Source organism: Macaca nemestrina, chromosome 19, assembly GCF_043159975.1.
Source record: "Macaca nemestrina isolate mMacNem1 chromosome 19, mMacNem.hap1, whole genome shotgun sequence".
NCBI classification, from domain to species: Eukaryota; Metazoa; Chordata; class Mammalia; order Primates; family Cercopithecidae; genus Macaca; species Macaca nemestrina.
This window is the reverse complement of record NC_092143.1, coordinates 55804534-55819211: the sequence shown is the minus strand read 5'-3', so window position 1 is coordinate 55819211 and position 14678 is coordinate 55804534. Positions and strand designations below refer to the sequence as shown.

Here is a 14678-nt window from a genome sequence, read left to right as displayed (position 1 = left end):
GTCATTTCCACAGGGCTTTTGGTGGCCTTCAAAAACATCAGTTGGGTTTAGCTGTCTCTTTTTCATCAGGAGATGTGTAAAGAATTTAGCTGCCAATGAGAAGGCTTTGGGTTCTTGTTTTGGTATATCCAGGCCTCTAATTTTATTCTCCTACTGTTGGAAGTCACTCTGCATGGTGGTTAAGAGTGGGGACTCAGAGTCTGTCTGCCTCTTGCCAGCTCTGTGAACTTAGGCAAGTTAAGCCCTCCAAGACTGTGAAATGGGGATAACAATATACCCTGATTATAGTGTTGATATAAGGATTAAATGAGGTACAGTATATACATCCCTTAGCACAGCACCCAGGATAAAGTAAGTGCTCAATAAATGTTGGGTACAAAGGCTCCCAGGCTGGGAGCCTCCAGTGCATTGTTGCTGGGCCAGTTTCTCAGTCCTCCCTGAATGCTGTGCTCATCTTGCCATAGCAAACAACGTCCTTCACCTGGCTGGGCACAGTCTGGGCCTGTGTGGGATTCCCCAGGGCTGAGGGCAAGAGGAGACAGATGCATAAATGGGAAATTAGGACAAAGGGTAAGTGTGGCTGCAACAGCGTCTTCTGCTCACATCCTCTCCTACCATGCGACTTTGACACTCCTCCATGGAGGGCTGGGGATCCATGGGTCTTCCCCTAGAATCTGGGCTGATCTGTGACTCGCTCATAGCTAACAGGTGCCGGGAGGGTGACACTGCATGGCCTCTAAGGCTAGATCAGAAGAGGTGATGCCATGTTGGCTTTGTTCCCTGGGACACTAGCTTTGGAGCCTGGAGTTACCCTGTCAGCTACTGTCTTGTTCCCTGAGGCTGCTGTGCGTGCTGCAAGGATGCCAAGCCACACGGAGAGGCCAAGCTCAGGACTGTGGCTGGTGGTCCTAATTCTGAAGCCCTTCCAGCCTGGGGACCACAAAGACCCAGGAGTAAAGGAATCTCCAGATGATCCCAACCCCCAGATGCCAAACTACTCCCAGCCTTCGAGTCTTCCTAGCTGAGACTCCGGACATTTTGAGACAGAGAGGAGTCATCTCCTCCGTGCCCTGTTTGAATTTTAATTTTTCCCACACTGTAGCCGTGAGCTGCATAAAAGGGTAGTTGTTTTATTCTCCCTGGTTTGGGGTGGCCTACTTCATAGCAAAAGTAACTGGAATGGTGAATATGGGGGAGCAGGTGAGGGGCAGCCACGTGGACTCTAATTCAGCCTGGTGGGAGCTGGACAGGGGGTCGGGGGTCTCCCTAGGAATTGCCTGGTGAAGGGAAACCTGACTCTGGAGATGGAGTTGGCTGGGCCCAGTAGAGCTGCCAGGACTCACCTTAGAGCTGGGAGACTCCTGAATTCTCTAGCAGGTCTGCATGCCAGTGGGCCATTAGCCAAGGGTGAAGAAACAGAATTGTTCATCTGAAGCCCCTCGATTCAACCCAGAGAATGGTTTCTTCTCACTGACACACCAGAGGAGATGGCCAAGATGAAGGCTGCCATGGTCTTGATAACGGTCTGTGGGAGGCATCATTGCCCAGCCAAGATCCCTGGCTGACCACACGGTGACCTCTGGCCACCCCACATGTGACTTCCCAGGGAGAAAAATTCAAAGGCTCACCCAGCCGAGCAAGATGTGTTTATTTTCCTGAATGCAGTTCAGTGACTCTTCCCGCTGAATTCAGCCTGAGCCCCAGGGTGAGGACTCCCACTGGGCCCCCAGGCCCTTGGGGGAATGGAGTCCTTGACTCACAGCCTGGAGGAGCTGGGGCAAACATCCCAGGGCCTCATGTGAATGGGAACCACCTCCCAGAGCCTCCAGGGGGCAGGAAAGAGCTTTGGGAACTTCTGGACTGAAAAGCAATTCTATGATTAAACCGAAAGTTGGAGAAAGTAGGAAAAGCAAATCAATCACACCCAGCATGGACACAGTAACACCTGGAGTCCAGCCTGCGAGCTGAGGCCCGGCTGCTCCGAATAGCACTTCATGGGGCTTGCTCTGTGGTCCAACCCTGTGCGGAATAGCATTTCACGGCGCCGCTCTGTGGTCCAACCCTGTGCAGCTGATGCCAAGAAGGCACTGTCTCCAGCCCCACTGCAACATTTTATACAATGTTTAACCTATGATAGATCATGGCATTTTAGGGGACAGTTCCAGGCTTGTATCATCATTTTATTATTAGGAAAGAGAGGTCCAAATCCTGATCTGAAACTCTCAGAGTAAAACTGCACGTTGGTAACAGCTCATTCCATGTTACATTAAATCCACAGGTGGACAAAATGGCCAGTCTTTACAACATCCACCTGCGAACTGGCTGCTTCTGTAACACAGGGGCCTGCCAGAGGCACCTGGGCATAAGCAACGAGATGGTCAGGAAGAATTTTCAGGTTGGTACAGGGTTCTGCAGTCTGGACACCAGTCAGCGAGACCCAGGAACACCTGTTGCTGCCTGCGCGTCTGGGGTGGGGGCTGCTGTGCAGACTCATTTCTCCACGCCTACTCTGTGCATGTACAAAGGAAAGGGAATACAAATGGAAAATGCTTCAAGAAGGCCGGCTGTAGTGGCTCACGCCTGTAATCCCAGCACTTTGGGAGGCCAAGGCAGGTGGATCACCTGAGGTCAGGAGTTCGAGACCAGCCTGGCTAACATGGTGAAACGCCATCTCTACTAAAGATGCAAAAATTAGCCAGGCATGATGGCATATGCCTGTAATCCTAGCTACTCAGGAGACTGAGGCAGAATTGCTTGAGCCCAGGAGGCAGAGGTTGCAGTGAGCCGAGATCACACCATTGCACTCCAGCCTGGATGACAGAGCAAGACTCCGTCTCAAAAAAAAAAAAAAAAAAAAAAAGCCAGGTGCAGTGGCTCAAGCCTGTAATCCCAGCACTTTGGGAGGCCGAGGCAGGCGAGTCACCTGAGGTAAGGAGTTCATGACCAGTCTGACCAACATGGAGAAACCCTGTCTCTACTGAAAATATAAAATTAGCCAGGTGTGGTGGCGCATGCCTGTAATCCCAGATACTCAGGAGGCTGAGGCAGGAGAATTGCTTGAGCCGGGACTGTGCCATTACACTTCAGTCTGGGCAACAAGAGTAAAACTCTGTCTCAAAAAAAAAAAAAAAAAAACAGAAAGAAAAGAAAATGTTTCAAGATATTATCTTTATAGCAGACTTTCGGATTTGGTTTTTACTTTGGGGCCAACCATTTAAAGGCAAGAGAGGGGTGTTAACAAGGGATGTGTAAGGATGTGCCCTTACCTGGTTCAGCCCTCCTGAAGTACAGCCTCCAAGCTAGAGTTAGCCGACGTCCGGGTTGGTTGCGGAGTGGAATCTTCTAGGGCTCCAGGGATTCTGCGTCTCCCAGATTCCCCACCCTCCCTGTCTCTCCCCCAGGCTGAGGTTTTTCACTTCAGGGTGTAGCCTGTTTTGAACCATTTCATTAGGAATAATTTGAGTGGCAAAGAGTCTTTATTGGTTTGAGTTTCTAATTTGATTTTCCTTTGGTTGCCATGAGATATTGTATATACTAGATCTCAACTAACCATGAACTGAGTTTTGTTTAAAAAGAAAGAGGGATAGGAGAGAAGGAGAGGGAGGAGATAGGAGAGAGGGAGGAGAAGAAATAGAGAGGGAGAGGGAGGCTCAGAACACAAACACAGCTCCAGAGAGAATATTTGGTCCTATGGAATGCTGTGGCTCCATTTCTTCGGGTGTCTGACCCGGATCCAGCACCGAGGTTTGTCCGGGGCTGCTCCATGCACTGTGCTGACCAGTCACCAACACCAGGTAGCCGGGCTCGGAGACTGAGATTCTCCTGTCTTTCTTCCGCACCTCCCGGCAGAGGCACTCAAGCTGACCTTGACCTTCACAGTGGCCCGAGGCTGGTCATTTGCAGGGGAAGCATCTCTGCCTTTCCCTGTTGTCAAGGGGCAGCTCTCAGGGATGTAGGCCTCCCCTCAGTACTGAGAGGCTAACGAGGGTGACCAGTGATGTTTCTCCCATCTCAGCCTTGGGTAGACTTTGAGTGCTTCTGAAACCTTAGTCTGTGTTTTGACCCCTCTGTGAGCCAGCCCTGTGCCTGGCTCTAGGTAAATGCTTTCCATGAAGTATTTCTATTAAACTTTTTAATGGCCCGTTGAGATTGATATTGGTCCCAATTTACAGTTGAGCAAAATGAGATCCAGAAAGTTGTCCCCTGCGTGTAGAGAGCTGAGCTATGTCTCAGATGCATAGCGCATATTAATGTTGCAGTTCTGTTTTCCTGGGTTAATTTTAAAATTAACAAAATTTATTTTGTCAAACTGTTTGCAATGTCTCTATGAGAAAGGGGTCACTCTGGCTGATGCACTTCCCTCTTATCCTAGGCTGGTCACGTCTGTGGGGACAATATGGACCTCATAGATGGGCAGCCCACAGGATCTGTGAGGATTTCATTTGGATACATGTCAACGCTGGATGATGTCCAGGCCTTTCTTAGGTTCATCATAGACACCCGCCTGCACTCATCAGGGGACTGGCCTGTCTCTCAGACCCATGCTGACACCAGGGAGGCTGGAGCCCCATCAGCAGAGAGCCAGGCTGACGTTATACCTGCTGTCATGGGCAGACATAGCCTCTTGCCTCAGGAAGATGCCCTCACAGGCTCCGGGGTTTGGAACAACTCATCTACTACTGTAAATGCTGTGCCTGTGGCCCCACCTGTGTGTGACGTTGCCAGAACCCACCAGATTCCTTCAGAGAAAGCTGCAGGAGTCCTGCAGGGGGCCCTTGGGCCACTTGTTGTCACCAACCTTTACCTCTATCCAATCAAATCCTGTGCTGCGTTTGAGGTAAGGATTTTCACAGCAGCACAGAAAGTCCTTCTCTTTATTTATTTTATTATTCTCTCTCTCTCTCTCTCTCTCTTTTTTGATAAAGTGAAGAAAAGCATGAAGAAAATCAAAATCATTCGTCAGAGTGTTGTGGTGAGAAAAGCCATTCTCATGCTTCCCTTCTTGGTCTGTGTTGACTTTTGAACATGACTCTGCTCACAGGGACTCCTGAGAGGACCCTGTTTCTGAGTGGTGAATATGTCATTACTCTTACTAATTATAGCTGTAACTTTCACCGAATGTGTGTGCTGGCTGTGTGCTGAAGCATTGTCTGTGTTTATTTGTTTCATTTGATCCTTAAAATGGTGAAATATGAGGTGGATAGTAATATTATCCCTATTTTATAGATATGGAGCCTGAGGGTTTTGAGGTTAAACACTTTGCCCAGGTGACCTGAAGATATGTCAAAAGGACACAGGAGCCAGCTTGAAGGAGCTCCTGTTGGCCAAGTCTTTGGCAATATGTACATCAAAATAAGTACTGATAGTGATGAGTGGTGAGCATTTGAGCAACACAGGACTCCATGAGTCCAATAGAAAGTAAAAATGAATTAGCGAATAAATAGAGAAGAAGCTCAACCCTACTATAGAATACCAACTAATAAATCAATGATAGAATTTTAAAAACCACTTTGCAACCATCATGCCAATAATTGGTTTAGGCAATAGTTATCAATAGATGCTAAATCGAATGAATGAAAATTTGATACGTAACAGGATATCTGCATATTCTGAAAATATCTCTCCATAAAATACTTATTAATTAGTAAGTACCACCTACTTATTGATGAATTTTACAATGGAGAAACCTAATAGACCCCATGTTAACCAAGTGACAAAAGTTGACGTCACCAACATTGGGGCAAATGAATGGGATGTGTCTCCTGGAGGTCAGGAGTTTGAGACCAGCCTGGCTAACATGGTGAAACCCTGTCTTTACTTAAAATACAAAAATTAGCCGGGCATGGTGGCAGGTGCCTGTAATCCCAGCTACTCAGGAGGCTGAGACAGGAGAATAGCTTAACCCCAGGAAGCAGAGGTTTCAGTGAGCCGAGACTGCACCACTCACTACACTCCAGCCTGGGCAACAGAGCAAGATTCCGTCTTAAAACAAACAAACAAAACAACAGAAAAAAAAAAAAAAAAAAAAAAAGAGCAACGGCTGGAGCCAGCTGGGAAAGGAGGCTTGCTTTTCACTGCACTCTTGTACTCAAATCTTAACATTTGTTAAAAGTTACCTACTTAAAACATGGCTTGAAGTGGAGAAGGGTGGAGTGTGGACCTGGAGGCTGAATGGGAGATATCCAGCTCCCATGTCATCTCCTTTGCATTGTCCTCTTTGTTTTAGTTTCTTCTCTTCCTCCCTTTCTTACTTCCAGAGTAGGTGCTGAATTCATGAAGTCCATCTGTGTTTGTGTAGCCACTGTACAAATAGGTGAAGACCATCTTTGGGGAGCCCTGGCCTAAGACACATCTACCTTTTTGTTTAGGTGACCAGGTGGCCTGTAGGAAACCAAGGGCTGCTATATGACCGGAGCTGGATGGTTGTGAATCACAACGGTGTTTGCCTGAGTCAGAAGCAGGAACCGCGGCTCTGCCTGATCCAGCCCTTCATTGACCTGCAGCAAAGGATCATGGTCATCAAAGCCAAAGGTGGGAAAACCACTTCATTTTCACAGAGCCGCTCCTGAGAGCAGTTTTTATACTCATATGAAATGCTCTACCAAACGTTAGAATAACCCAACAGCCTGGACAATACAGTGAAACCTCGTCTCTATAAAAAAATAAAAATTATCCTGGGTATGGTGGCACGTGCCTGTAATCCCAGCTACTCAGGAGACTGAGGCACAAGAATCACTTGAACCCGGGAGGTGGAAGTTGCAGTGAACTGAGATCGTGCCACTGCATTCCGGCCTGGGCGACAGAGCAAGACCTTGTCTCAAGGGAAAAACTGGGTAAAATAACCTGAAAGTAAGGGAAATAGTGTCTAGGAAACGCAACAAAGAGTTTGTTCCCCTTTGGTTTTGGGAAATTTCGGGAGAGATAAAGATCTGACAGTCCAATCAGACAGTAAAGAGGGGCCAGGTGCAGTGGCTTACACCTGTAATCCCAGCCCTTTGGAAGGCCAAGGTGGGCAGATCACTCGAGGTCAAAAGTTTGAGACCAGCCTGGCCAACATGATGAAACCCCTTCTCTACTAAAAATACAAAACTACGAAAAGAAGTTGGGCATGGTGGCATGTACCTGTGATCCCAGCTACTCAGGTACTCGGGAGGCTGAGGCAGGAGAATTGCTTGAGCCCTGGAGGTGGAGGTTGCAGTGAACCCAGATCGCACCACTGCACTCCAGCCTGGGCGACAGAGGATGATGATGTCTCAAAGAGGTATACACTTGATATGAATGAGATGATATCCTTTTTACTTAAGTTTCCTTTATTTTCTTCACTCATCATGTATACTGCAGGCTTTAATTTATCCTTGTTGATTTTTATTATGAATGATATGAATGATCAAACCTATAGAAAAGTATAGGCCCGCTCTGTTCAGTAGAACTTTCTGTGATGATGAAAATGTTCAAACTATACCTTGTCCAGTTTAGTGGCCACCAGTCACATGTGACTATTGAAATGTGGCTAGTGGGACACTAGAACTGAATTTTAAATTTTACTTGATTTTAATTAATTTAAATAGCTACGTGTAGCTATGCTACAGTGTTGGGCAGCACAGATAGTAAAGAATAATGCACAATTACAGCGTTCAATTTTAGCAAATCTTAACATTTGGCCACATTTCCTTTAGGTCCTCCTCCTCCTCCTCTTCCTTTTTCTTTTTAAACATGCATACATATATACATACATACATACACACACAATACATACATAAAGCATTACATAGCAGTTGTGGTGCTGGCTTTAAAAAAGATAAAAAACATTACAGATACAGCAGAAATTTCCTGTGGATCTCTCCTGAGTCTCACTCCTCCTCCTTCCCCATCCCACTTACCATTTTTAGGACATTCCCATTTCCTCCCTAACTTGTAGTTGTACTTTTGTGATATATAACATTTCCACATATTCATGATTGTGTTTCTTGGCTGTAAGTGTTCTATTCTGTTCCCGTGGTTTATTTTTCCTTGAACCAAGAGGCCAGTGTTATTATTAGGGTTAGAGAATGAGTCTTGATATCCCACGCCCCCCCACTTTTTTTTTTTTTTTGAGATGGAGTTTTGCTTTTGTCGTCCAGGCTAGAGTGCAATGACATGATCTCTGCTCACTGCAGACTCTGCCTCCTGGGTTCAAGCAATTCTCCTGCCTCAGCCTCCCGAGTAGCTGGGATTGCAGACAGGCAGCACCACGCCTGCCTAATTTTGTGTTTTTAGTAGAGACAGGGTTTCTCCATGTTGGTCAGGCTGGTCTTGAATTCCCAACCTCAGGTGATCTGCCCACCTTGACCTCCCAAAGTGCTGGGATTATAAGCATAAGCCACTGTGCCGGCCCCAGTATCCCAGTTTTTAAAATTGTCTGTTGTCACATATTGCAGAATCTCTTTTAAGATTGAGTAGTATTCAATAGAATGACTATACCACATTTACTTTACTCATCTCTTAATGGTCATTTAGATTGTATCCATATCTTGGCTATTGGAAATAGAGCTGCAATGAACATTGGGAGTGCTAATATCTCTTCAGCATTCTGATTGAAATTATTTTGGATAAGTACCCAGAAGTGGGATCACTGGATCATATGGTAGTTCTATTTTTAATTTTCTAAGGAATCTCAATATTGTTTTTCATATTAACTGAAAATTTTTGCATACCTACCAGTGGTTGCAAGGGCTCATGTTTTTCCACATTCTCACCAACACTTACTGTCTTTTGTTTGTTTATTTTCTTTTGACAGTAGCCATCCTGACAGGTGTAGAGTGATATCTCATTTTGATTTTAATTTGCATTTCCCTGATTGTTAGTGATGTTAAGCATTTTCCATATACACATTGACCATTAGTACATCTTCTTTGGAGAAATACCTATTCAGATCTTTAACCTGTTTTTTTTTGTTTTTCTTTTTGAGATGGAGTCTCGCTCTGTCGCCCAGGCTGGAGTGCAGTGACACTATCTCGGCTCACTGCAAACTCCGCCTCCCAGGTTCACACCATTCTCCTGCCTCAGCCTTCCGAGTAGCTGGGACTGCAGGCGCCTGCCACCATGCCTGGCTAATTTTCGTATTTTTAGTAGAGACAGGGTTTCACCGTGTTAGCCAGGATGGTCTCGATCTCCTGACCTCGTGATTTGCCCGCCTCAGCCTCCCAAAGTGCAGGGATTACAGGCATGAGCCACTGCGCCTGGCCACTAACCCATTTTTAAATTAGGTTATTTGGTTTTTTATTTGTTTGTTTACTGTTGTTTACTGTTTGTTTATGTTATGTGGTACATATACACCATGGAATACTATGCAGCCATAAAAAAGAATGAGATCATGTCTTTTTCAGGGACATAGATGAAGCTGGAGGCCATTAACCTTAGCAAATCAGCACAGGAACAGAAAACAAAATACATGTTCTCACTTATAAATGGGAGCTAAATGATGAGAACACATGGACACATAGAAGGGAACAACAGACACTGAGACCTACAGGAGGGTGGAGGGTGGGAGGATGGGGAGGATCAGGAAAAATAACTAATGAATATTAGGCTTAATACCCAGGTGATGAAATAATCTGTATAACAAACCCCCATAACACAAGTTTACCTATGTAAGAAACCTGCACTTGTACCCCGGAACTTAAAAGTTAAAAAAAAGATGAGATCTCTCCATGTTTCCGTATTTTTGCAATTGTGAATTGTGCTGCTATAAACATATGTGTGCAAGTGTCTTTTTTGTATAATGACTTCTTTTCCTCTGGGTAGATACCCAGTAGTAGGGTTGCTGGATCAAATGGTAGTTCTACTTTTAGTTCTTTAAGGAAACTCCATATTGTTTTCCATAGTGGTTTTAATAGTTTACATTCCCACCAGCAGGATAAAGCATTCCCTTTTCACCATATCTATGCCAGCATCAATTATTTTTCAATTTTTAAATTGTGGCCATTCTTGCAGGAGTAAGATGGTATTACATTGTGGTTTTGATTTGCATTTCCCTGATAATTAGTAATGATGAGCATTTTCTCATGTTTGTTGGCCATTTGTATGTCTTCTCTTGAAAATTTTCCATTTATGTCCTTAGCCCAATTTTTGATGAGATTATTTGTTTTTTGTTGTTGATTTGTTTGAGGTCCTTATAGATTCTGGAAATTAGTCCTTTGTCAGATGCATGGTTTGCAAATATTCTCTCTCACTTTGTGGATTGTCTCTTTACTCTTCTGACTGTTTCTTTCGCTACGCAGAAGCTTTTTAAATTAGGTCCCATCTATTTATCTTTGTTTTTGTTGCATTTACTTTTGGGTTTTTGGTCATGAATTCTTTGCTTACCCCAATATCTAGAAGGGTTTTTCCAATGTTACCTTCTAAGACTTTTATGGTTTCATGTCTTAGATTTAAGTCTTTGATCCATCTTCAGTTGATTTTTGTAGAAGGTGAGAGATGAGGATCCATTTTCATGTTTTTACATGTGACTTGCCAGTTATCTCCACACCATTTGTTGAATACAGTGTCCTTTCCCCACTTTGTTTCCATTTGCTTTGTCAAAAATCAGTTGGCTGTAAGTATTTGGCTTTATTTCTGGGTTCTTTATTCTGTACCATTGGTCTGTGTGCCTGCTTTTTAATACCAGTGCCATGCTGTTTTGGTAAAAATAGCCTTGTAGTATAGTTTGAAGTTGGGTAATGTGATGCCTTCAGATTTGTTCTTTTTGCTTAGTCTTGCTTTGGCTAAATGGGCTGTTTTTTTGTTTCCATATAAATTTTAGGATTTTTTTTTCTAGTTCTGTGAATAATGATGATGGTATTTTGATTAGGACTTCTTTTACCATTTTTTTTTTTTTTTTTTTGTAGTGCTGGATTGTTAGTCACAAATTCTGTCAGTATTTGTTTCTCTAAAAAAGACTTTATCTCTCCTTCATTTATGAAGCTTTGTTTTGCTGGATGCAAAATTCTTGGCTGATAATTATTTTGTTTAAGGAGGCTGAAGATAGGACTCCAATCCTTTCTGACTTGCAAGATTTCTGCTGAGAAATCTGCTGTTAATTTACTAGGTTTTCCTTTTGGGTTACTGATGCTCTGGCCTCACAGTTCTTTAGATTCTTTCCTTCATCTTGACTTTAGCTAACCTGATGACTATGTGCCTAGGTGATAATCTTTTTGCAATGAATTTCCCAGGTATTCTTTGAGCTTTTTATATGTGGATGTCTAGATCTCTAGTGAGACCAGAGAAGTTTTCCTAGATTATTTCCTCAAATAGGTTTTCCAAAGTTTTAGATTTCTCTTATTCCTCAGGGACACCAATTATTCTTATGTTTGGTCATTTAAAATAATCCAAAATTTCATGGAGTCTTTGTTCATTTTTTAAAATTATTTTGTATTTGTCTTTGTTGGATTGGGTTAATTTGAAAGCCTTGTCTTTGGGTTCTGAAGTTCTTTCTTCTACTTTTTCAATACTATTGCTGAAACTTTCCAGTGTATTTTGCATTTCTCTAAGTGTGTCTTTCATTTCTAGAAGTTGTGATCATCTTTTATTTATGATATCTATTTCTCTAGAGACTTTTTCATCCATATCCTGTATTTTAAAAAATTTCTTTAAAATAGTTTTCACCTTTCTCTGGTGCCTCCTTAAGTAGCTTAATAGTCAATCTTCTGAATTCTTTTTCTGGCAATTCAGATATTTCCTCTTGGTTTAGATCCATTGCTGGAGAGCTAGAATGATCTTTTGATGGTGTTATAGAACCTTGTTTTGTCATATTACCAAAATGACTTTCCTGGTTACTTCTCATTTGGATAGACTGTTTCAGTGGGAAGATATGGAACTCAAGGGCTGTTATTCACATTCTTTTGTCCCAGGGGTGCTCTCTTTATGTTGTGCTCTCCTCCTTCCTGTATGGATACAGCTTCTAAAATGCCAGACTGCACTGATTGTTATTGCCCTTCTGGTTCTAGCCACTCAGCAGAACTCTGGGGCTCCAGGGTGGTGCTAAGAACTGTCTGCGAAGAGTCCTGTGATGTGATTCACATTCAGGTCTTCCAGCCGTGGATAACAGCACCTGCTCTAGTGAAGGTGTCAGGGGAGTAAAGCGGACTCTGTGGGAGTCCTTCGTTGTAGTTTTGTTTTAGTGCATTGGTTTTAGTCCTTGGTTGTAGTTTTGTTTAGTGCGCTGGTTTTCTTGAATGCTGGTTATGTTAGCAGTGAAGTTGTCACATGGACAGACTCAGGACCTCTGGTTAGCCAGGGTGTTGCAGGTGGTGGAATGAGCTGTTGTTTTCTCCTTCTTTGGAGCAGAGTTGTTGTCTTATGAGTTGCTGTAATGGCTTGAGTTCGTTGGCCTCCAGCCAGAAGGTGGTGCTTTCAAGAGAACACCAGCTGCAGCAGTAGAAGGGGGATATAATCTTGCCCTGCCTTGGCTAGGATAGGTACTTGGGTTTCTCAGATAATGAACAGGGCCACAGAGCTCCCAAGAGATCATATCTTTTGTCTTTGGCTATCAGGTCAAGTAGAGAAAAACCATCAGGTGGAGGCAGGTTAGGTGGGTCTGAGATCATACTCTCCTTGGGCAGGACTTGCTGTGGCCACTCTGGGGGTGGGGGGCTGGTTCTCAGACGAATGGAGTTATGTTCCCAGGGAAATTTTGGCCATTTCTGCTGTGTCAAATAGGTCTCCAGAGACATGGGGGAAAGCTGGCAGTGACAGACCTCACCCAGCTCCCACACAGGCAGCCAGGTCAGTCTCACTCCCACTGTGCCTCCCCAGCTGCGCTGAGGTTTCGGTACAGGCATCTGGTAAGCAGGGCTGAGATCTTGCCCCAGGTTACAAGCCCCCTGCTGAGAAAGCAAGCAGGGCTCTCAGGCCTTGCTCCTCCCTGCCAGTCAGGACCAATGGCTGCAGCTTCTACACTTGTATCTTTACTTCCCTTTTGTCTCCTCCTCTGGATTCTACTTAGGAAAGTTTGTGCTCAGTTAAAATTATTACAAAGTCAAGCTAGGAACTTCCTTCACCCTGTGGCCCCTCCCCATTTCCACTGGCTGCCTTCCCTTCCCCAAGGACCCCTGTGAGATAAGTCCAGGAATGGCTTTCCTGGGGTTCAGGCTGGGGACCGGGAGTCCCTACAGGGCGCTTCCCACTGCTTCTTCTACTTTTATATTTCACTTGGCTCCCTAAATCCATTTCAGCTCTAGGTAAGGTTAAATCCTTCTCTTGTGATCTGGATTTTCAGGTTCCTCAATGGGGGTGTGTATTCAGAGGCCAACTTCTTGCCTTCTCACTCTTTGGGAACTCAAGGTTTTGGCTATCTTGTGGTGTTTGGAGCAGCAAGCTGCTTCTTTCAAAGTGTCTGTGAATTTTATCAGTTTTCCTGGTATGTTCCTGCAGTGGTTCGTGGAGCAAAAGTTCACAGCGTGAGTCTCTACATGCTGTTCTGTCCATCTAACTGGGAGCTGTACATTAGTCCTGTCTCCTATCCACCATTCTTTTTTTCCTCTGATTTTCCTTTCCTTTGGATAAATACCCAGAAGTGGGATTGCTGGATCATATGGTATTTTTATTTTTAGTTTTCTGAAGAACCCCAGTAGTCTTTTCCATGATGGCTATACTAATTCACATTCCCACCAACAGTGTGTAAGAGTTCCCCTTTCTCTGCATCCTCAACAGCATTTGTTATTTATTTGTCATTCTGATAATAGCCATTCTAACTGGGGTAAGGTCTCATTGTGGTTTTGGTTTGCATTCCCCTGATGATTAGTGATGTTGAACATTTAAAAAAAATGTATCGATTAGCCATTTGCATGTCTTCATTCAAGAAATATCTATTCAGATTATTTGCTCATTAAAAAAATTGAATTACTTGGTTTTTTTTCACTGTTGAGTTGTTGATTTCCTTATATATTTGGTTATTAACCCTTGCTGGATGGATGTTTTGCAAACATTTCCTCTCATTCTGTTGGTTGTCTCTTCATTCTGTTGTTTCCCTTTGTTGTACAGAAGCTTTTTAGTTTGCTGTAATTCTAGTTCTCTATTTTGGCTTTTGTGGCTGATGCTTTTGAGGTCTTATCCAAAAATTCTTTGTCCAGACCAATGTCCTGAAGCAGTTCCCCGATGTTTTCTTCTAGTAGTTTAATAGTTTTGGGTCTTATATTTCAGTCTCTAATTCATTTTGAGTTGATTTGTGTATATGGTGAAAGATAGGGGTCTAGTTTTATTCTTCTGCATATGGTAATCTACTTTTTCCAGCATCATTTATTGAAGAGAATTCTTGCTCCAGTTCAGAAATCAGTTGACTGTAAATGTGTGGATTTATATTTTGGTTCTGTCACATTGGTCTATATGTCTATTTTTATGTCAGTACCATGCTGTTTTGGTTACTATAGCTTTGTAGTATATTTTGAAGTCAAGTAGCTGTTGTTTTTACACAATGTTAAATTTGTTTTTAACCTTTGTTCATTAGGGATGGAGCCTATAGAGGTGCCTCTTGAGGAAAATAGTGAACAGACTCAGATTCGCCAAAGCAGGGTCTGTGCTGACAGGTGAGACTCTGAAGCAGGTGAAAATCTCAGCTTTATTGACAGGCTGACAAAGAGGGGAAAAGAGTAATGCCCTATGCAGTCTATCCTCTGCTACCCTTCAGTCTAGTTGCTGCCCATTTCTCCCTCGCATGCTTCTCT

General features: G+C 43.8%; 1 protein-coding gene across 2 annotated transcripts in view; it reads left to right on the top strand.

The window, feature by feature from the left end:
- LOC105498941 (molybdenum cofactor sulfurase) overlaps nt 1-14678 on the top strand; it is a 58214-nt gene that overhangs the window by 23840 nt on the left and 19696 nt on the right. The window contains exons 7-10 of one of the 2 annotated variants that reach the window (XM_011771320.3): nt 2279-2395; nt 4373-4837; nt 6369-6531; nt 14462-14540. In XM_011771320.3, coding sequence (XP_011769622.2) covers nt 2279-2395; nt 4373-4837; nt 6369-6531; nt 14462-14540 — 824 coding nt within the window. The remainder of the gene's footprint in view (nt 1-2278; nt 2396-4372; nt 4838-6368; nt 6532-14461; nt 14541-14678) is intronic. The other variant, XM_011771329.3, reaches the window with a different exon arrangement.